Source organism: Lithobates pipiens, unplaced genomic scaffold (assembly GCF_037356315.1).
Source record: "Lithobates pipiens isolate NorthernLeopardFrog02 unplaced genomic scaffold, aLitPip1_a1.2 Scaffold_1, whole genome shotgun sequence".
NCBI classification, from domain to species: domain Eukaryota; kingdom Metazoa; phylum Chordata; class Amphibia; order Anura; family Ranidae; genus Lithobates; species Lithobates pipiens.
The window spans coordinates 225725890-225748999 of NW_027507685.1; the positions used below are offsets into that span (position 1 = coordinate 225725890).

The 23110-nt window shown below is 42.9% G+C and overlaps 1 protein-coding gene across 4 annotated transcripts in view; it reads right to left on the reverse strand.

Annotated features, from left to right (window-relative positions):
- Positions 1–23110, reverse strand: part of LOC143983778 (protein glp-1-like) — a 106269-nt gene that overhangs the window by 62536 nt on the left and 20623 nt on the right. For all 4 annotated transcript variants that reach the window (XM_077483858.1, XM_077483877.1, XM_077483867.1 and 1 more), the window contains exons 2-5: positions 11958–12188; positions 10406–10549; positions 3141–3371; positions 1768–1923 (exon numbers count right to left, since the gene is read on the reverse strand). In XM_077483858.1, coding sequence (XP_077339984.1) covers positions 1768–1923; positions 3141–3371; positions 10406–10549; positions 11958–12188 — 762 coding nt within the window. The remainder of the gene's footprint in view (positions 1–1767; positions 1924–3140; positions 3372–10405; positions 10550–11957; positions 12189–23110) is intronic.

The following is a 23110-nucleotide window of genomic DNA, read 5'->3' on the forward strand; positions in this document are numbered from 1 at the left end:
CTCCGGCGACCATCTGGTCTGCCGGAAATCTCTATGATCATTATCCGGGGGCCGGCAGATCCTAGGTTTGACTCACCGATGGAAGCAGTGAGTCGGTAGAAGCACCGGAGGGCAGCGGGAAAGGATAGCTGCTATGATCATTCTTATGGTGCAGGGAATCGCCGGCTGAAAATGCCGATATCTGAATGATGTCTGTAGCCTCAGGCATCATTCAGATATAACCCTGGAAAGTCGAGGCCATCCCAGGATGTCCACCCGGCGCAAAGTGGTTAAATAAGTATCATTAATAAGGTTGTACCAATGCTGATACCAAGCATTTGCAGGAGTATCTGTACTCGTGCAAATGCTCCAATGCTTGATCCGATACTTGTTATAATGGGACAGGCGTTCTCAGCGTAACTGGGGGAGCTGGGCAGTCTCACAGTTGATCGGGGCGGCAGTGGGGGGCACTTGCAAGTGTTGGTATTTTTGCCTTCTAATGTAATGGAATGTGAACAAATGGATAATGCTATAAGTTGGTATTTAGCTCCATCTAGTGCCATAAACATGAAATGGACTTTATTTATTTTATTATTTACCAGCCCTGTTGGGGGGGGGGGGGGCTTTGGTGAGAGATTAGGGGTCTAAACAGACTCCTCCAGACATCTCCCCTTTGAGACAGGGAAGGTGACTGAGGACACAGATTCTTTCTCTGCAGCCTCAGCTGCACTGAAAATGATTGGACTGAAGACAGGCTCCTGTTCATTCATAAACTGAAGCATTATAAACACTGTTTACCATGCTCAGTTATGAATGGACAGAGTCAGTGATCACTGTTCGTTCAGAAAAGGAATAAGCTGGTAAATTACCTATTTACCAGCTCCTTCCTCCGCTCTCTATCCTGAGAGATCTGTGGGGGGGTGTCCGGAGGAGGACCCCGAGAGAGGAAAGAGGATACTGGAAGCCAGAAGAAGACCCAGGGAGATGGAGGAACAAACAGGGAACAGTCAGGGGTGATCGTTGCAGCTGTGGGGGCAGCTACCAGCATTGATCCCCCTGCATAGCCTTTCAAAAAAGCAGTTGACAGCCACGAGAGGGAGATTTTTTTTAAATTGGGGATAGTCATTCCTGTATATTTGTCTATTTTTGCTGCATAGCTGCTTGAATTAGCGCACCGTTTTTTTATTTATTATTACATACACACAAATATACAGGGCATCCCATGATGGAGCGTGGAATAGATAGAACCTCTGTCAGGGTTGTGTTTCTGCCTTTGTCCCCCCTGGGTAGATTCATTCTATTTTTCCTGGTCTCCATTATCACTGGTCATAATCCCAGTAGCCTCATTTATCACTGAGATAATTATAACATTACCTAAATAAATATACTGAGGATAATAATGCCAAAAATGTCATGCATCAAAACAAATGGGGATTCCGATGTGGACTTTGAGGTAAGGCAGGGGTTTGATGGAAGCTCTGACATAAGGGGAGACTCTGATGCATAGTTGGATATAAGGGGGCACTCTGATAGGCCTCCCTGTTTTTTTCAATGACCTGTAAGTGAACACCTTAGTGCTAAATTTACTAAATGAACCATTTATCTATTGATATATGGTGATCATATCCCCCCCCCCCCATAAAACACCTCTCAAAGAAGAGTAAGTTCAGTTCAAAAAATCTTTCCTCATAGCTGAGGTCCTCCATGGCCCTTATTCTTGTAGTTGCTCTTCTCTAGATTCTCTGCAGTTCTGCAATATCTTTGATGTGACTTCATACAGCCGCTCACCTAAACTGCATTCATCCAGGGCTTCATAACAAGTGACTCCGGTGTAGCCAGGCTGGCAATGGCACATGGCCCTGCCATTTATGGGATTTGTCATGCATGTGGCCTCGGGGTGACATGGATTTTTCAGACATGCATCATCCAGGTGACACAGAAGACCTAGACATAGAGGGAATATAAACCATTAAAAACGTGTTCACTGTGGGTTACTGTACTTTAGTCATGGTTTCATTTTTGGATATTTTTGTTCATGTTTATTGAATGCTTGTTTACTTTTGAGATGCCAACCATGATGCAAACATTTCAACTAAGTTTTATTTAAAGAGGAGCTTCAATCATATGTGTGAAAATTAAAAGTCAACATATGCAAAAACTTTATCTGTTTATTTTTAATTAACAGACTCTCACCTGCCCAGGGATCCAGCTCTGCCCTACACTGAGCCAGTTTCTTTACCAGTCTTCGGTCTCCGGCACCAGCATCATAGTTGTGGGCAGCCGGCTCTGTGTCCTTTATTAATAGAGCACATTGAATCTTGGACATTTTCTATCAGAAGCTATTTTTCGATTCATTTGTTTTTATGAAATGTATTTATGTTCACATTTTTTTTATCATTTTTATTTGGGAAAAGTTTTTGCTAATGAATCGCTTCAAAAATATTTATTATATGTCTTTGTTCAGCTGTGAGTGATACAAAGCAAGTGCATCCGTGCTTCTCCGTAGGTGTATTTATTTTTACTCATTACTACTCCTAAACCTTGTGGACAGTCTTCCCAGAAGAGGTGAAGCTGTCATAGCTGCAAACGGTGGGCCAACTCAATATTGAACCTTACGGTCTAAGACTAGGATGCCATTAAATTTTATGTGTGTGTAAATGCAGGTGTACCAATACTTTTGGTAATATAGTGTAGTTCCAGCATTTGGTAGATTAACCTTTACTACTGTTCACTGCTGTACTTGAGGTGGCCTTGCTACTGTTTATGCTGATCTGAATGCCAAATATCATCTTATGCCTAGTCCTCACTGTTAATCACATTGTAAGCTAAATTGTGTTATTGCCATTGTTAATCCATTTTATGCTTGCCTAGTTACCAACCATATTGAGCGATGATATACTGTATTGAGTTTGCCTTTACTACCTGCTTTAGTGCCTGTTTTCATTGATATAGCACAACTATTAGGTATGCAAAGTATTACTCTCAGTGATTTCTTGTGATATTGTATGTTTGTATACTCAACCTGGTGTATCAGAGGGCCTGAGGTTCTTGAAAAGGAAGAGACCAAGAACAGGAGACTCCTATATAGCAGCTCCTACAAGGCTAACTCTATATATATGTGTTTAGACATGCAGATACATTTATTTTTTATTTTTATTTACCAGTCTTTCCTGGGGGGCATAGGCACATAAACGATGCCACCCTGTCGATGCAGGTAGACCCCGAAAAACAGGCAGCTATGGCACAGTCATCAATGTTGTGATCACAGTTGTCACCATCCCATCCGTTAGCGCACACACATCTGTATCCTTCATATGTGTTCTGACAAGTTCCTCCATTTTTACATATGCCTGGAGTCTGACATTCATCAATGTCTTTGGAACAAAGTTCTCCTAGTGGAGAAGAAGGGACAAGGAGAGTCATTGAAATAGATATGTGATAACATGTGGTCCTAAGCATCCTTGTTTACTGACCTCGGAACTTTCACCTCGTTAATCCAACTTTTATCCTGAGCAAAACCCTTAAACCTAACTCTTAAAGTGTACCCCTTTAACCCTTTTTTTTTTTGATAGAGTGTAGAATGGTTAGAACCTCTGTTAGGATTGTGTTTCTGCCTTGGTCTCCTCTGGGTATATTCATTGTATTTTTCCTAGTCTCCATTGTCATCGGTCATAATCTCCGTAGCCACATTTATCACTTAAGTAAGTTTCATGAATAGGGTTGCACTGATACTAGTATCGGTATAGTTGCCGATATCAAGCATTTGCACGAGTATCTGATTTATGCATCCTCTGCATAACGGGGGGGCTGGGCAGCCTCACAGGTGATCGTGCAGCAGTGGGGACAGATGCAAGCATCAATCCCCCTGTATAGTCTTTCAATAAAGCAGCTGACAGCCGCTTCTCCTCCTCTCCCTCTTGCAGCTGTCAGCTGCTTTATTGAAAGGCTATACAAGGGAATCAATGCTTGTAGCTGCCCCACCACTGCAACGATCACCCCCGACTGTCCCCTGTTTGCTCCTCCAGCCCCCTTGGTCTTCCTCTGGATTACAGTGTCCTCTCTCCGGGTCCCCCCTCCCACACATCTCTCAGGATAGAGAGCGGAGGAAGGAGCTGGTAAATATGTCATTTCCCAGTGTCTTCCTTTTCTGAATGAACAGTGATCACTGACTCTGTCCATTCATAAGTGAGCATGGTAAACAGTGTTTATAATGCTTCAGTTTATGAATGAACAGGAGCCCGTTTCCTGTGCAATCATTTTCAGTGCAGCTGAGGCTGCGGAGAAAGGGACTGGGGAATAGTTAGTCACTTTCCCTGTCTTAAAAGGGAGATGTCAGGGGTCTCTCATCAAAGCCCACAAAAAAATAAGAGAGAATAATAAATAATTAAAGGTTAAATTGTAAAAATAATAATAAAAATAAAAAACACTGACACCATCTAACCGCCCCCCCCCCCCCCCCCCCCTCACACACACACACACACAAAAAGAAAATTGTAAAAAATAATAACAATAAAAACCCATCAGTGCTGCATATTAGTGCCACTGTCACATGACATTAAAAAAGTATCGGTAATCGGTATCGGCGAGTACTTGAAAAAAAAGTGTACTTGTACTCTGCCTTAAATAAGTGGTATTGGTACGACCCTAATCATAAAGGTTATCATGCCAACAATTTCATGTGTCAAATAGGGATGGGTGAATGGTTGGCCCGAGCATAAGTTTGGGCTGAACTTTGGTTGTTTGGATGTTCTGTGAACACCGAACAATATGCGGTGTTCGGGGAAAATTCGGAACACCGTTAAAGTCTAAGGGACATTAACATGAAAAAATCAAGTGTTCATTTTAAAGGCCTATATGCAAGTTATTGTCATAAAAAGTGTCCTGATACATGTCCTGCCCCAAGGGACATGTATCAATGAAAATTTTCTTTAAAAAACTGACATTTTTTCGAAAGCAGTGATTTTAATAATGCTTAAAGTGAAACAATAAAAGTGGAATATTCCTTTAAATTTTGTACCTGGGGAGTGTCTATACTATGCCTGTAAAGTAGCACATTTTTGCTGTGTTTTAGAACAGTCCCTGCACAAAATGACTTATTTTCCTTTAGAAATTTTATTTAAAAGTACTACTGGCTATAATGAATTGTCTATGGGAGAAATCAAAAGTGCTAATTTTAAAGACTTATATGCATGGTATTGTCATAAAAAGTGTTTAGGGACCCGGGTCCTGCCCCAGGGGATATGTGTCACTGCAAAATTTTTTTTTAAAGACTGCAGTTTTTTTCTGGGGCAGTGATTTTAATAATGCTTAAAGTGAAACAATAAAAGTGAAATATTCCTTTAAATATCCTACCTGGGGGGGGGGGGTGTCTATAGCAGGGGCGTACCAATATGGGGGCGGGGGGTGCGGTCCGCCCCGGGTGCCACACTTTGGGGGGGTGTCAGTGGCCAAGTGACTTTGATATGGGGGTGAATTCCGCACCCAAGTCGGGGTGACACCGTCAGATCATCTCAAGGGCATCCCTGCTGTCTCTGGTTGCTCATTTTCACTTTAGTTTTTTTTAGAACACCCCCGTGCCATGACCACAATGGACTGTTCCAGACTGTTCAGTGAGTGACTGTATTCCCTCCTGCTAGCTCCGCCTCCACCCACCACTGCTGCTGCCTGTGTGTGTCTGTCTCATCTCTCTCCGCTGGGGCGGCTGCTTCCACACAGTGAATAGGAGTCCTCCCTAGCCGACTGAGAGCCTGAGGTGGTGAGCAGGGGGGGATTGATGTAAGAAGAGGCTGCAGCCTGCAGAATTGTGTTTACCCCTGTGCTGGTCTATGGTGGGGGGTCAGTGACTGTAATTGCTATATCCACCACTCCCTCTCCCTGCCATGTGTATTGTGTAGCTGTCTGACCTGATTGGGGGGGGGGTTGATGTAAGAAGGGGCTGGAGGAGTGTGTCTACCCCTGCCATGTGCTGGTCGGGGGGGGGGGTCAGGGTGATTGCTGTGTCCCCCTCCCCCTGCCATGTGTATAGTGTAGCTGATGGGGGGGGGGGGTTGATGTGAGAAGAGGCTGGAGTATTGTGTCTACCCTGTGCTGGTCTGAGGGGGGGGGAGTCAGGGTGACTGCTGTGTCCATCACCCCCTCCCCCTGGCATGTGTATGGTGTAGCTAACCTGATGGGGGAGGGGGGATTTCAGAATACAGATATGTCCTGTATACAGGGTGCAGATATGTCCTATATACAGGGTGCAGATATGTCCTATATACAGGGCGCAGAATGCAGATATGTCCTACTATATACAGGGTGCAGAATGCAGATATGTCCTATATACATGGTGCAGATATGTCCTATATACAGGGCGCAGAATGCAGATATGCCCTATATACAGGGTGCAGATATGTCCTATATACAGGGTGCAGATATGTGCTATATACAGGGTGCAGAATGCAAATATGTCCTATATACAGGGTGCAGATATGTCCCATATACATGGTGCAGATATGTCCTATATACAGGGCGCAGAATGCAGATATGTCCTATATACAGGGTGCAGATATGTCCTATATACAGGGTGCAGAATGCAGATATGTCCTATATACAGGGTGCAGATATGTCCTATATACAGGGTGCAGATATGTCCTATATACAGGGTGCAGATATGTCCTATATACAGGGTGCAAATATGTCCTATATACAGGGCGCAGAATGCAGATATGTCTTATATACAGGGTGCAGATATGTCCTATATACAGGGTGCAGAATGCAGATATGTCCTATATACAGGGCGCAGAATGCAGATATGTCCTATATACAGGGTGCAGAATGCAGATATGTCCTATATACAGGGTGCAGAATCCAGGCGTGTGCTGTATACAATAAATATTCTTGAGAAAATGGAAAATAAATCGTGGGTGTTTTTTCATTTTAAATGGGGGGGGGGGGGGGTGCCAGATGTAGGATCCGCCCCGGGTGCCAAATGCTCTAGGTAGGCCCCTGGTCTATAGTATGCCTGTAAAGTGGCGCATTTTCCCTGCACAAAACAATATTTCTAAAGGAAAAAAGTACTAGTGGCTATAATGAATTGTCGGGCAATACGGATAAAAGTCATTGAAAAAAATGGGGTCCCCCACAATCCATTACCAGGCTCTTTCCTTTGGGTCTGGTATGAATATTAAGGGGAAACCCAATCCAAAATCTAAAAAAAAGTATTGCGTGGTGTCCCCCTCAAAATCCATACCCGACTCTTCATGTCTGGATTTTAAGGGTACCCTGTGCCAAAATGTAAAAAAATAAATGGCATGGGGGCCCCCCAAAAATCCATACCAGACCCTTATCCAAGCACGCAACCTGGCAGGCCACAGGAAAATAGGGGTGAACAAGAGAGCACCCCCCCTCCTGAATTGTACCAGGCCACATGTCCTCAACATGGGGAGGGTGCTTTTGGGTAGACCCCCAAAGCACCTTGTCCCCATGTTGATGGGGACAAGGGCTTCATCCCCACAACCCTTGCCCGGTGGTTGTGGGGGTCTGCGGGGAGGGGGCTTATAAGAATCTGGAAGCCCTCTTTAACAAGGGGACCCCCAGATCCTGTCCCCCCCATTTGAAATGGCAATGGGGTACAAATGTACCCTACCATTTAACAAAAAAAGTGTCAAAATGTTAAAAGACCACAAGACACAACTTGTGACAAGTCCTTTATTAAAAAAATAAAAAAATAAAAATGTCCCACAAAGTCCATTCATCTTCTCTCGCTCCGCCGACGGACCAAAAAATAAAAAATACCTGCACGCCGCCACGATCCACATCCATGGGAGGCACCCACCGGAATGACTGTCCTCAGGTGGCCCGCCCCCTCTGATGCCATGGGGAAGCCATTGGGAAGTCTCCGTGTGTCATAGGGGGGGTGGGGTCACCTGGGTACATCACCATATGGCCCCGCCCTCAGTTATAAAAAAACTGTCACCTGAGAGGACGGTCATTACAGCTGGTGCCTCCCATGGAGGCGGATCGGTGGCGGTGTGCAGGGTTTTTTTTTTAGTCTGTCGGTGGTGTGAGAGAAGAAGATAAATGGACTTCGTGAGACATTTTTATTTTTTTTACATTTTGGTTCAGGGTTCTCCTTAATGTTCATACCAGACCCAAAGGGCCTGGTATGGATTTTTGGGGGGACCCACAAATGCATTTTTTTTCAATTACTTATATCTGTATTTCCGGGATGGATTCATTATAGCCGCGAGTAGTTTTAAATGCCTTGTTTTCCTTTAGAAATGTAATTTTGTGCAGGGGCTGTTCCAAACATGGGAAAAATGTGCCACTTTACAGGCATACTATAGACACCCCCCAGGTTAAAAAATTTATGGAATATTTCACTGTTATTGTTTCATTTTAAGCATTATTAAAATCACTGCTACCAAAAAACTGCATTTTTAAAACTTTTTTTGCATTGATACATGTCCCCTGGGGCAGGACCCAGGTCCCCAAACACTCCTTACGACAATACCAAGCACATAAGCCTTTAAAATTAGCACTTTTGATTTCTCCCATAGGCAATTCATTATAGCCGCAAGTAGTTTTAAATTACTTTTTTTCCTTTAGAAATTTCATTTTGTGCAGGGAATTTTCTAAACACGGGAAAAATGTGCCACTTTAAGAATTATTAAAATCACTGCTCCCGAAAAAAACATCAGTTTTTAAAATTTAATTTTGCACTGATACATGTCCCCTGGGGCAGGACCCTGGTCCCCAATCACTTTTTATGAAAATAACTTGCATATTAACCCTTAAAATTATCACTTTTGATTTTTCACGTTTGTGTCCCATAAACTTTAATGGTGTTTGCATGTTCAAAAAATTTTCTGCCATGTTCTGCTGTGAACCAAACTGGGGGGTGTTCAGCTCATCCTTAGTCCCAAAGTGTGTCTTGTGGTTTTTGTTTAAATTTTGACACTTTTTTGTGAAATGGTACAGGTACAATGTATCCGTTACCATTTCAAACAGGTGGGCTGGGATCTGGGGGTAACCTTGTTAAAGGCTGCTTACAGATTCCGAGAAGCCCCACAACCACCTGGCAAGGGTTGTGGAGATGAGGCCCTTGTACCCATCCCCCAAAGCACTCTCCCCATGTTGAGGCATGTGGCCTGGTACGGTTCAGGAGGGGGGGCACTCTGTCATCCAACCTCTCTTCCTGTGGCCTGCCAGGCTGCATGCTCGGATAAGGGTCTGGATTTTTGGGGGACCCCATGCCATTTTTTTAAAAAATTAGGCGTGGGGTTCCCCTTAAAATCCATACCAGACCCTTCAGGATTTCAACGGGGACCCCTACGTCATTTTATTTTAATTTAGCGCAGGGTTCCTCTTAATATCCATACCAGACCTGAAGGTCCTGGTATGGAATTTAGGGGTACCCCCACGCAATTTTTTTTTTTACATTTTGTTTTGGGGTTCCCCTTAATATTCATACCAGACCCAAAAGGCCTGGTAATGGACTGTGGGGGATCCTATGCCATTTTTTTCAATGACTTTTATCTGTATTGCCAGGACCCAACAATTCATTATAGCCATTAGTACTTTTAAATGACTTTTTTTCCTTTAGAAATTACATTTTGTGCAGGCACTGTTCTAAACACGGGAAAAATGCACCAGTTTATAGGCATACTATAGTCACCCCCCCCGGTATGAAATTTAAAGGAATATTTCACTTTTATTGTTTCACCTTAAGCATTATTAAAATCACTGCTCCCAAAAAAAGGCTGTTTTCAAAAAAATGTCATTGATACATGTCCTGGGTCCCCAAACACTTTTTTATCACAATAACTTGCATATAAGCCTTTAAAATGAGCACTTTTGATTATTCATGTTCGTGTCCCATAGACTTTAATGGTGTTCGTGTGCTCTGCCAAATTTTTTGCCTGTTCAGTATATTCTGGCGCTGAACTGGGGGGTGTTTGGCCCATCACTAGTGTCAAAGTGAATCTATGTTGTACTATATCTACAAGAAACATTCTGACACTACCACTATATGGCCAAAAGTGTATGGCACCCCTTCAAATTAGTGACTATAGATGATCAAGTGAAGGGATCCGTTAATGCTTAATAATACAAAGACAATTTTTAAACCAGGGGTCTCCAAGCTATGGGCCGTGGGCCACATCCAGCCCATAACAAGATTTAATCTGGCCTGCAGCTGGGGTCAGTGGGGTGTCCACAGATTGAGGATTAAGGACAGCAGAGGCTGCCATTGGTCTCTGTTTCAACCCCACATGTGTGCAAAGGGGGGACTCTAATGTAACGGGGGACTCTGAAGGGGACCCTGATATATATATATATATATATATATATATATATATATATTTTTTTTTTGTATGTAGTTGCTCTTCTCTAGACTCTCTGCAGTTCTGCAATATTTTTGATGTGACTTCATACAGCTTCTCACCTAAACTGCATTCATAACAAGTGGTTCCAGTGTAGCCTGGCGGGCAATCACATATGGCCCTTCCATTTATGGGATTTGTCGTGCATGTGGCCTCAGGGTGACATGGATTTTTCAGACATGCATCATCCAGGTGACACAGAAGACCTAGACATAGAGGGAATAGAAAACCATTAAAAAAGCGTGCACTGTGGGTTACTGTACTTTATTCATTGTTTCATTTTTGGATATTTTTGTTCATGTTTATTGAATGCTTGTTTACTTTTGAGATGTCAACCATGATGTAAAAATGTCAACTAAGTTTTATTTAAAGAGGAGCTTTAATCAAAACAGACACTCACTTGCCCAAAGATCCAGCACTGTCCTCAACAGAGCCAATTTCTTTTACCAGTCTTCAATCTCCAGCACCAGCATCTTAGCTGTGGGCAGCCGGCTCTGAGTCCTTTATTATTAGAGCATGTTGCACCTTGGACATTTTCTAGCAGAAGCTATTTTTCGATTCATTTGTTTTTATGAAATGTATTTATGTTCACACTTTTTTTTATCATTTTTATTTGGGAAAAGTTTTTGCTAATGAATCGCTGCAAAAATATTTATTGTATGTCTTTGTTCAGCTGTGAGTGATACAAAGCAAGTGCATGCTTGCTTCTCCGTAGGTGTATTTATTTTTACTCATTACTAGCAGAAGCTATTTTATATTATTTTTTTCATTTTTTAATGAAATGTATTTACAGTATGTTTAAATTTTTTTTAATCATTTTTATTTGGGAAAAGTTGTTTCTAATGAATGGCATCACATATATTTATTATATGACTTTGTTCAGCTGTGAGTGATACAAAGCAAGTGCATGCTTGCTTCTCCGTAGGTGTATTTATTTTTACTTATTACCACTCCTAAACCTTGTGGACAGTCTTCCCAGAAGAGTTGAAGCTGTCATAGCTGAAAACGGTGGGCCAACTCAATATTGAACCTTACGGTCTAAGACTAGGATGCCATTAAATATTATGTGTGTGTAAATGCAGATGTCCCAATACTTTTGGTAATATAGTGTAGTTCCAGCACTTGTAGATTAACCTTTACTACTGTTCACTGCTGCACTTGAGGTGGCCTTGCTACTGTTTATGCTGATCTGGATGCCAAATATCATCTGATGCCTAGTCCTCACTGTTAATCACATTGTAAGCTAAATTGTGTTATTGCCATTGTTAATCCATTTTATGCTTGCCTAGTTACCAACCATATTGAGTGACGATATACTGTATCAAGTTTGCCTTTACTACCTAGTTTAGTGCCTGCTTTTTCATTGATATAGCACAACTATTAGGTATACAAAGTATTACTTTCAGTGATTTCTTGTAATATGGTATGTTTGTAGGCTCAACCTGGTGTATCAGAGATTCTTGAAAAGGAAGAGGCCAAGAACAGGATACTCATCCTATATAGCAGCTCCTACAAGGCTAGCTCTCTCTCTCTCTCTCTCTCTCTCTCTCTCTCTCTATATATATACAGTATATGTGTTTAGACATGCAGATATATTTTTTTATTTTTATTTACCAGTCTTTCCTGGGGTGCATAGGCACATAAACGATGCCACCTTGTCGATGCAGGTAGCCCCCGAAAAACAGAAGGCTGTGGCACAGTCGTCGATGTTGTGCTCACAGTTGTCACCATCCCATCCGTTAGCGCACACACATCTGTATCCTTCATATGTGTTCTGACAAGTTCCTCCATTTTTACATATGCCTGGAGTCTGACATTCATCAATGTCTTTGGAACAAAGTCCTCCTAGTGGAGAAGAAGGGACAAGGAGAGTCATTGAAATGGAAATGTGATAACATGTGAACATAAGCATCCTACTGACCTCAGAACTTTCACCTTCTTAATCCAACTTTTATCCTGAGCAAACCCCCTAAACCTAACTCTTAAAGTGTAGACTCCTAACCCAAGGTTCTTTTTGGGGCTTTTCCTTGTAGCTTTTTAAGACCCTTTTTAAACAGGTTTTTTTTTTGCTTCCCTCAGCCTACTAATTAAGGGGAATGGTTAATTGGTCAAAGGTGGCCTCTATAACCTTGTGCAGAACTCATTGTGAGCCTGCTCATCTTTGAGTCTGCTGGAACTCTTTCCAAGAGGAACTGGTCAACGTGGTGAGTTAAAAACCAGAGTTGAAAACAGAAGGTTAAAACAGGGGTCATAGTACCTGTGTAGTGTGAGTACCTGAGTGTTGTCTGAGTAGTTTGTGTGGATCGTTAATACTTTGTGTACTTGTGTATTGTGAGTGCATGTAGGTCTGCGAGTGCACGATGGTCTGCGAGTGCACATAGGTCTGCGAGTGCACATAGGTCTGCGAATGCACGTAGGTCTGCGAGTACCTGTGTATTGTCTTGTTGAGTAACTGTGTATTGTCTTGTTGAGTAACTGTGTATTGTCTTGAGTATTAGTGTCGGGAAGCTAGTTGTTAGGTAATTTGGACAGGGCATTATCCCCAATCCTCATTAAATTTTAATAGGTACGATGCCCGGCGGGTGTGGAGAGACAACTTGTTGTACACCTTGCGGCATGTATGCGTTCCTTGACCATCCAATCAAGGGTGAATACTGTGAGCACTGAGAAGTCCCTCCATACTAAAGGAGAGCCAGGAACGTACATGGCAGGTAACAGCAGGGGCAAGCACACAGGCAGCTGGAGACAAAGAGGTGCAGGCACTAGGAAAGAGTAGATGGGTGACAGTCAGGAAGGGTAGAGGGGGAAGTGCCAGGGAGGCCAATCCAGGGCTGGAGCATCCCAATAAGTACGCTCCATTGAGTGACATTGGTGAAACCAGTCAGGGACCAGCACTGCTGGAGCTGAGTGACTCTCCTAGCTGCCGGGTGAATAACTCCTCCAGTGGTAGGGGGACTCAAATCTTAGAAGGACCAATCTGTAACAAAGACCTGAAGTGCCGAACAGTATGTTGTCTACTAGGCGCTCGGGTTCGGCACATCATAAATCTGGTGGACAGATTACTGGGAGAGGCTGGGGAAGACCCAGCTGTCATGGTGCACGTTGGCACCAGTGTCAAAGTCAGAGGCAGATGGAGTGTCCTAAAGAATGATTTTAGGGACTTAGGAGCTAAATTGAGGAAAAGGACCTCCAAGATAGTATTCTCAGGAATACTACCGGTACTTCGAGCCACACAAGAAAGGCAGAGGGAGATTAGGGAAGTAAACAAGTGGCTGAAGAGCTGGTGTAGTAAGGAGGGGTTTGGGTTCCTGGAGGACTGGGACGACTTCTCAATCGATAACCGGTACTATAGAAGGGACGGAATGCACCTAACTAAGGAGGGTGCAGATCTGCTGGGAATGAACATGGCCAAAAAGTTAGAAGGGTTTTTTAAACTAGGCGAAGGGGGGGGAGGGTCCAGAGGTAGAGCTAGTCAGCGCGGAACATATTCCAGACGGTAGTATTGGGGGCATTAGAGGTAGGATGACCAAAGCACATAATAAGTCCTAGTTGCAATCTTGAATCACCCAATAAGAGGATAATATGCGACCTGTCTAAACTACGTGGCATGTTCACCAATGCCAGGAGCCTGGCGGGAACAGATGGGTGAACTAGAGATACTATTGTACGAGGAGGATTTGGATTTTGTGGGAATTTCAGAGACCTGGTTCAACAGCTCTCATGATTGGCTGGCAAACATTCAAGGGTATAACCTTTATCGGAAGGATAGACAGGGTAAAAAAGGGGGAGGGGTATGCCTATATATCAAGAATAATGTACAAGTGAATGTGAGAAATGACATCACTAAGGGTGCTAGGGATATGGGTTATGTGTAGAGCTACAAAGGGATGCAGCTAAGGGGAAAATAATACTGGGAGTATGCTATAGACTCCCTAACCTGAGGGAGGAAGGGGAGACAGATCTCCTATCACAATTTGGATTAGCAGCAAGGCTATGAAGTGTTATCATAATGGAGGATTTTAATTATCCAGACATAGACTGTGCAGAGGGAACCGCACATTCATCTAAAGCTCGCCAGTTCCTAAAGGTCTTGCAGGACAATTTTATGGGTCACATGGTAGACGCACCAACTAGAAATAAAGCGTTACTGGATCTACTGATTACCAACAATAAAGACCTGATCACGGATGAGAAAATACGGGGCAATTTAGGGAACAGCGACCACAGGTCAATTGGCTTCCGTATAAATCACACAAATATGAAACATAAGGGGAATACAAAGACTCTGAATTTCAAAAGAAACAACTTCCCTAAACTACGAACCTTACTAGAAGGCATAAATCAGGATAAAATCTTAGGAACAAAGAACGCGGAGGAGAGATGGGTTTGGGCATTAGCCAATGCATCCCATTGGGTAATAAATTTAAATGAGCGAACAAAAGTCCTGGATTAGCTTAACTCCAATGTAAAAATGCATATAAAAGCAAAGAAGGCCTTCAAAAAATACAAGGTTGAGGGATCATCATCAGCATTCAGACTTTATAAAGAATGCAACAAGAAATGTAAGGGTGCAATTAGGACAGCTAAGATAGAACATGAAAGACACATAGCGGAGGAGAGCAAAAAAATCCCAAGAAATTCTTTAAGTATGTAAACAGTAAAAAAGGGAGGACAGACCATATTAGCCCCATAAAGAATGAGGAAGGACATCTGGTTATAAAGGATGGGGAGATGGCGAAGGTATTGAATTTATTCTTCTCCTCAGTCTTCATGAGGGAATCGGGGGGCTTCAGTAACCAAAACTGCAGTATTTATCCTCATGACACATCACAGGAAGCACCTCCATGGTTAACAGAGGACAGAATTAAAATTAGACGTGGGAAACTTAACATTAATAATTCATCGGGACCAGATGGCTTACACTTGTACTTAGGGAACTCGGTCAAGTAATTGCCAGACCATTGTTCCTAATTTTTACTAAGTGGAATGGTACCAGATGATTGGAGAAAAGCCAATGTAGCACCAATATTTAAAAAGGGCCCAAAATACATCCCTGGGAATTACAGACCAGTTAGCCTAACATCAATAGTATGTAAACTCTTGGAGGGGATGATAAGGGACTATATACAAGATTTTAGTAATGAGAACGGTATCATTAGCAGTAAATCAGCATGGATTCATGAAGAATTATTCTTGCTAAACCAATATACTAAGCTTCTATGAGGAGGTGAGTTGCCAGCTAGATAAAGGAAGGTCCATAGATGTGGTGTATCTGGATTTTGCAAAAGCATTTGACACAGTTCCCCATAAACGTTTACTGTACGCAATAAGATACATTGGCATGGATCATAGGGTGAGTACATGGATTGAAAACTGGCTACAAGTGCGAGTTCAGAGGGTGGTGATAAATGGGGAGTACTCAGAATGGTCAGGGGTGGCTAGTGGGGTCCCCCAGGGTTCTGTGCTGAGACCAATCCTATTTACTTTGTTCATAAACTACCTGAAGGATGGGGTAAACAGTTCAATCTCTGTATTTGTGGATGATACTAAGCTAAGCAGGGCAATAACTTCTCCGCAGGATGTGGAAACCTTGCAAAAAGATCTAATGGGGTGGGCAACTACATGGCAAACGAGGTAGAAAAATGTAAAAATGCATTTGAGTGGCAAAAATATGAATGCAATCTATACACTGGGGGGAGAACCTCTGGGGGAATCTAGGATGGAGAAGGACCTGGGGGTCCTAGTAGATGATAGGCTCAGTAATGGCATGCATTGCCAAGCTGCTGCTAACAAAGCAAACAGAATATTGGCATGCATTAAAAAGAGGATCAACTCCAGAGATAATTCTCCCGCTCTACAAGGCTCTACAAGACCAGTTCTGGGCACCAGTCCTCAGGAAGGATGTACTGGAAATGGAGCGAGTACAAAGAAGGGCAACAAAGCTAATAAAGGGTCTGGAGGATATTAGTTATGAGAAAGGGTTGCGAGCACTGAACCTATTCTCTCTGGAGAAGAGACGCTTGAGAGGGGATATGATTTCACAATGTGGATAAAACTTTTTCGCAAAAGGGAGTTTAACAAAGCTCGTGACCACTCATTAAAATTAGAAGAAAAGAGGTTTAATCTTAAACTATGTAGAGGGTTCTTTACTGTAAGAGCGGCAAGGATGTGGAATTCCCTTCCATGGGCTGTGGTCTCAGCGGGGGGCATGGATAGTTTCAAGAAACTATTAGATAAGCACCTGAATGATTGCAACATACAATATACAATGTAATACTGACATATAATCACACACATAGGTTGGACTTGTATCTTTTTTCAACCTCACCTACTATGTAACTATGTAACTATATAAATGGCTAGATTTGCCTCCTACATTGTGTGCAATTTCTACCATTTCCCTCTTACATTCTGTTGACGCCTTCTGTAGCTTTATTCCTGGCTGGCTCTTCTCTGCAATATCTGTATTTATGCGACAGAAGGTAATCTTACTAACTCAATTTCAATTGTTGTTTTTTTCTTCCAGCCAGGACCGGAGGTGACGTCATGACATTGCTCCGGTCCTCCAAGGCCAGAGAGTCGATCAAAGCATGTTAATGCTTTGATCGTCTATGGGAGCAGTTGGTCGCACCATTGGATTGTTTCTCAGTTGAACTGGTGGTAACGTCAAGCCCAAGAAGCACCAGCTTTGTAAACCAACTCGGACCAGTTTCAGGCGAAAGCCAGCCACCTGCTGAAAAAAAACTGTATTGGTTATGGCTGATATTGTCAGCCATAATCCCAGTAAATCACCTGCAAACCGCAATGTACATATACAGGTATTGCGGTCGGCAAGTGGTTAATGTTGTTTTTGTTTGGTCTGGATTGTTTACCATAAGCCCGGGTACTATCTGGGTTACAGAAACTCAGCACAGCACTCCTTCTCTCAGCCTCTCTCTGGTGAGCCCCCAACTGCAATACCCTGCCAATACTCTGAAATACCCTGCCAATACTCTGCAATACATACCCTGCCAATACTCTGCAATATCCTACCAATACTCTGCAATACCCTGCAAATACTCTGCAATACCCTGTCAGTACTCTGCAATACCCTGCCAATACTCTGCAATACCCTGCCAGTACTCTGCAATACCCTGCCAGTACTCTGCAATACATACCCTGCCATTACTCTGCAATACCCTGCCAATACTCTGCAATACATACCCTGCCAATACTCTGCAATACCCTGCCAATACTCTGAAATACCCTGCCAATACTCTGCAATGCAATACCCTGCCAATACTCTGCAATGCAATACTCTGCAATACATACCCTGCCAATACTGTGCAATACCCTGCCAATACGCTGCAATCCATACCCTGCCAATACTCTGCAATACATACCCTGCCAATACGCTGCAATACCCTGCCAATACTCTGCAATGCAATACCCTGCCAATACTCTGCAATACCCTGCCAATACTCTGCAATGCAATACCCTGCCAATACTCTGCAATACCCTGCCAATACTCTACAATACCCCACCAATACTCTGCAATACATACCTTGCCAATACTCTGCAATACATACCCTGCCAATACTCTGCAATACATACCCTGCAAATACTCTGCAATACATACCCTGCCAATACTCTGCAATACATACCCTGCCGATACTTACTCTGCAATACTTACCCCACCAATACTTACCCTGACAAGACTCTGCAATACTTACCCTGCAATACCCAGCAATGCCCTGCCAATAATCTGCAATACCCAGCAATAATCTGCCATACCCTGCCAATATTCTGCAATACCCTGGCAATACTTACCCTGCCAATACATATCCTGCTAATACCCAGCCATACCCATCCATGCTCAGCTAAAATATTATTGGGGGAGATGACGTGGATATTACAGTGGGGGAGATGTATATTACAGTGGGGGAGATGTATATTGCAGTGGGAACTATATGGTGGTGACATTTTCACAGGTATTGCAAATTCAATTATTATTTGCTGATCCGAAAAATGATCCGATCCGTGACTTTGATCCAAGGAATGATCCGATCCGTGAGTTTTTTGATCCGTTGCCGATAATCTTGCATGGCAAGGGCAACGTTATTTCAGTTTGTGGGATATTTTCTAATTTGCTGTATTTGAATTTGGAACAGGGTGTATTTGTGCTAGAAATTCCCTGCGAGGAAAAGATCATCACCCATTGTGTTGATTATTCTGTTTTACAAGTTAACTTATTTTGTTTTTGTAAACTGGCACTTTACAATAAATGTACTGTATTTTCTGTGAAATATATATGCATATGAGCGTACTTTTTTTTTTTGGTGGAGGAGTGGATCTTGGATGGGAGTTCCCACACTTTTTTCCCCAGGACTTGTTCACTGCTGTTAGCGCTATATAAATCGTGTATAATAATAATAATAATGTGACAAATAGGTGGCTAATTTATACATCATCTAAGCTGATTAGCAAAACTGGAGCAGCTGTCGACTACACCCGAACAGATCCTTATGTGTGGTAGATAATGGGTTGCCAAAGGCAAGGGCATCCTTTTTTTTTTTTCTTTTCTATTCACTATTTTTATGCATCATCAAGGCAAAGGCATGTTTTATCGATGACTGTATCCCCCTTAGATCCACAAACAAATATTTTGTGCAAATGCCTGGCTGATTAGATACAAATTATTTGGATATTTTATATCCAGTAGCAGCTGGTGCTAAACCCCCCCCCAGGTCCGAACTCGCCCTCCACCACTGTGGCTTCCCCGGCTTCTCCTTCCGGCCAACCTGATCTTTTTCAGATCCGCCTCCTGCCCTGATTGGCTGGGAGGAGAAGTGGGGAACCAGAATTAAGAGTCCCCCCACTCAACATTAGTGGTGAAATAGGGGCAGGGACCTGAGACCCAGATCCACCGTCTAGTTTTGAATCAACGTGATCCAGACCTCCTGGTGTTTGAGAGGTAAAATAATTTAAATTATTCTTAATTCTTTCTAAGAGTCTCTTCTTCTCTTTCTGTTTGAATCTGGTTTAATGTGTTGTAATTGCTCACATTGAGATTGATCGTATAATATCTTGATAATACAATGTTCGTAGACATAAAAAATTAGGTAAACTTATGTCACCCGCTGTCCGGACAAACAAAAAAAAAACAAATATATATATATATATCAAATGTCCGAGGTTGATTGCCTGACGTCATCGGAGGTTGATTGCCCGATGATTTAAGCACTATTTAGTTAAGGGATCTAGAAAGATTGCAAGGCTAACTTTCTTCTGTGTGTTTAGTTTCTACTTTCTCATGTTTATCCTTTATGTTGACGCTGTAACCTTATTGAAGAAACAACAGTACTGCATAGAGAAGTTTTAATTATTTTTTGATCCTATAGTGTGGGGAGTGCTGATATTTTTACTCTTCTTGTATTCCTATTGTTACAGTGGGCCGAGGGTCACTATCCCAGTGTTTTATAGGTTAATGAGAGACCCGACTGGCGCTGACAATGGGGAATAGTCTCTGTAAAAGAATGTTATGTGCCTGCTTATGAGGCTGCTGTGTTCCTAATGTGCCAAGTGGGAGGCGAAGTTTAGATTCAATAGTAAACTAATTGTAAAAAATTGTCAGGATTTGGTGGATAAACTTAAATTGTTAGGACCCAAAGATCAAAAAAGGTATGGGCTGATAATAGGAGTTTAAATAACCAGCAAAAAAACATTTTTCACATCTCATGTTCTCTGTGCCTGTAAAATTGGCAGTTAGACACTGGACTCAACCTCGTGTTGTATCCTGCTTGCCTATCAGTGACAGATTGGAAGCTGGCAGCGAAGCAGAAAACTTTGCAAAATATTAAAGAGATACTTGGTTGAATTGTCTTATGGCTTCGCTCTGTAAGGCAGCCAACACCTTGCTAGCCGATGTATTAAGCAGATAAATATGTAAAATACCAGGGGGCATTGCACTATATGGCCCATGGGAATTGGACTGGAGCCAGCATCTTGGATTACTGCACTGTCTCAGGTACCACTGCACAACATTGTCTGGGAGACTGTGCTACTGTCAGGGAAGCAATCGTAGACCTGGCAATCCTGCCAGAAACCCTTATGGTTGCGCCAGGCGAACCCCTGGGCGCATGCTTGCACACAAGTGCATGACAACGGGTGCACGCTGGTGCAATATGGCAGGCACACGCTGATGTGCCACGGCTAGTGCGCATGGGCACGTGCCAACGCCTATGCCGACGTGTGTGCACGCACGGGCGCGTGCACGGTAAAGGTAGTTGGTGCCTGCTGGCCTATTTAAGTCTGTTGCAGACTATAGGCAGGTTGCTGTATTATTGTCAGCTCCCTGTGTCCCTTGTACCTGTTGCCTGTGTTTGATTACCTGATTCCTGTTGACTACTTGGCTTGCTTGACTCTCCCTTCTCTCTGCCTGCACCGAACGCTGTTTTGAACCCAACTATGCTTCCACCTGCACTTGTGTACCTCTGCTTGTCCACTCTTTTCCTGATTCATCCTGCTGTACCTTGTATCGGATTGAACCTGTTGTGTATGACCCCTGGCCTGGCTTGACCCTGCTCCTGGTTGCTCCATTGGAACCCTTCCCTGCATGGTTGCCCAACCTACTTACCTGTGCACCCCAGCAGCCCAGCGACTCTGCTACCCAGCAACTGCATCCGGCAAGCTGTGCACCCTTGGTCACCGTACTCCCTGTCTCACTCCCAGGGGTACGCTAAACTCAGCCACAAGGGGTGCCCTCTCAGCAACCCGGCCTCCTACCAGAGACTTGATAGCTACATCTGGGCTGCCTGCTCTGGGACAACCCTCGGCCAGACTCATAGGAACCAAACAGTTGGATTTGCAACTTCAGGTAGAGGTATTCCAATAGCCATATCACTGATGAGTCTAGCAAAACAGAATTAGACCAGACGCAAGTGTTATCTAAATGTTTAACAAATATTTGAGAAGCAGAAAAATAGCTAAGTATGGCTGAATGGAAAACAAATAAGTGCGAGAAATTATTTGGGGAAACGAAAGCCTGCGCTCCTTGCAGTTTCTCACCCCTTCCCTTCATGTTTATCTCCTGTAAGGAGAAAGTGAAGTGCTCTCCTTTTCAAATTCCTGTGTGAGAGATTGCATCTGTAAAAGTTAACTCTTGACCAGCTATGACAATATTGTAAATTGAAACTGAGTGTAAAAAAAAGGTTCCATACACTGATAAGAACAGGTTGCTTTATTATGTTAGCATGCCAGAATATTAAAGGAAGCACATGGCAGAAATTATTAATGGTTTTAAAGTAGATAGGAAACATGAAAGTGAAAGTGAACAGAATGTTGTAGAATTATTATCAAGTGGCTTGATGAATGTGAGAAAAGGAAAGGCTGAGACTGTTTTAATTACTTTAAATGTGTCCAGTCCGGAGACAGTATGTGAATGAGTGCTAATTTTACTGCCATAAGGAAACAGGGATTTGAATGGGCTTTGCTAAGAGAAGTGTGCAGCAGTATTATTTATAGCCCAAAAATGATGGTCAAGAAGCTGTTTCTCAGAAACAAGAAAATGCAGATTGCCTGACAGACTAGCAGAAGAGAGGGAGATGATGATGGATGATTAGTAGGATTTACAGTGGGAAATAAAGTCCGAATAATAGTCTTAAAGTAAATATTTCTTGGCTATGTTACTTTTGGAATTCCCAGACTTTCAACTGTAAAGAAAAGCTCGGAGACGGACCATGAGGGGGGTAGGCGTAGAGCGGGCATGAATAAAGTTAACTGGGTAAGCAGGGATAGGTTGAGGGTAGATGGGGCGGAGTTCAGCGCCAGGAGGAGAGAGCGCGACCCGCCCCAGCATCAGTTGGAGAAAAGAAGATTCCCACCCTCCCTCCCTGGTAGCGTAAAGGAGAGGGGAAAGGTGGTATTGTGGGATGTGCAATAGCGATCCCTTCGTGATAAGTAGGTGCTAACATGTTTTTGCTTTCAGACGTTGGTGTTGGATGTCGTAGCGGTTGGCGGATGTTGGTCGGTGCAGGTAAAGGCAGATAACCCCTCCCCACAGAGAAGTTGATGCGGGACCCATTGGAGATATGGGCTCGTTGCTGATGCCATATAACAATGGTTATATGGAAGATGGTGAATGGGGCACTGCGGTCAAAGAGTTGGTGGTCTCTGAGCTAGCATATCAGCTTGAGGCCTGGTACAGTTAATATGACCGCAGTGCCGGTTGCTCGTTATGTTAATGGGGTGGGGAGAGGGAAGGCCCTGCAGAAGACCAACGCGTTTTTCAGTTTATTCAGCTAACTGATAAGTTCATTGTTTGGTTTCGATATGTTTATTATGTGTTTAATTAATAAAGAGGCTGCTACGGCCACTAATTACTCCAGTTAAAAGGTGTGGTCTCTTTTAATGGGAAGGTTGAAGGTATGGAGTTGGGTGGCTGGGTAGCAACAAAATAGGGGCAACATCAGTTATACTATATTCAAGTGTTAATGATGCAATGCTGTTTATATTTGGGTACATTATAAAGTTAAAAGACTAAGTTCTGAATCAGAATATGTGTTTGGGTAAAATAAAAAAAATGTTTTGGGACCCTGTGAATTTCATTTGGGACCAGAGAATAAGGGGAACAATACAAAAGGGGGTTCATGTTTTATTTAATTCTGTTAAAAATGAAAATGTCAATAGGAAACATTTTATGTCTGCATACTTGGTGGTCTTATGGACTTATATTTGAATAAATGAAAGAATATTGTTTTTAACCACTCCAAGGTAAGGAAGACTTTCTT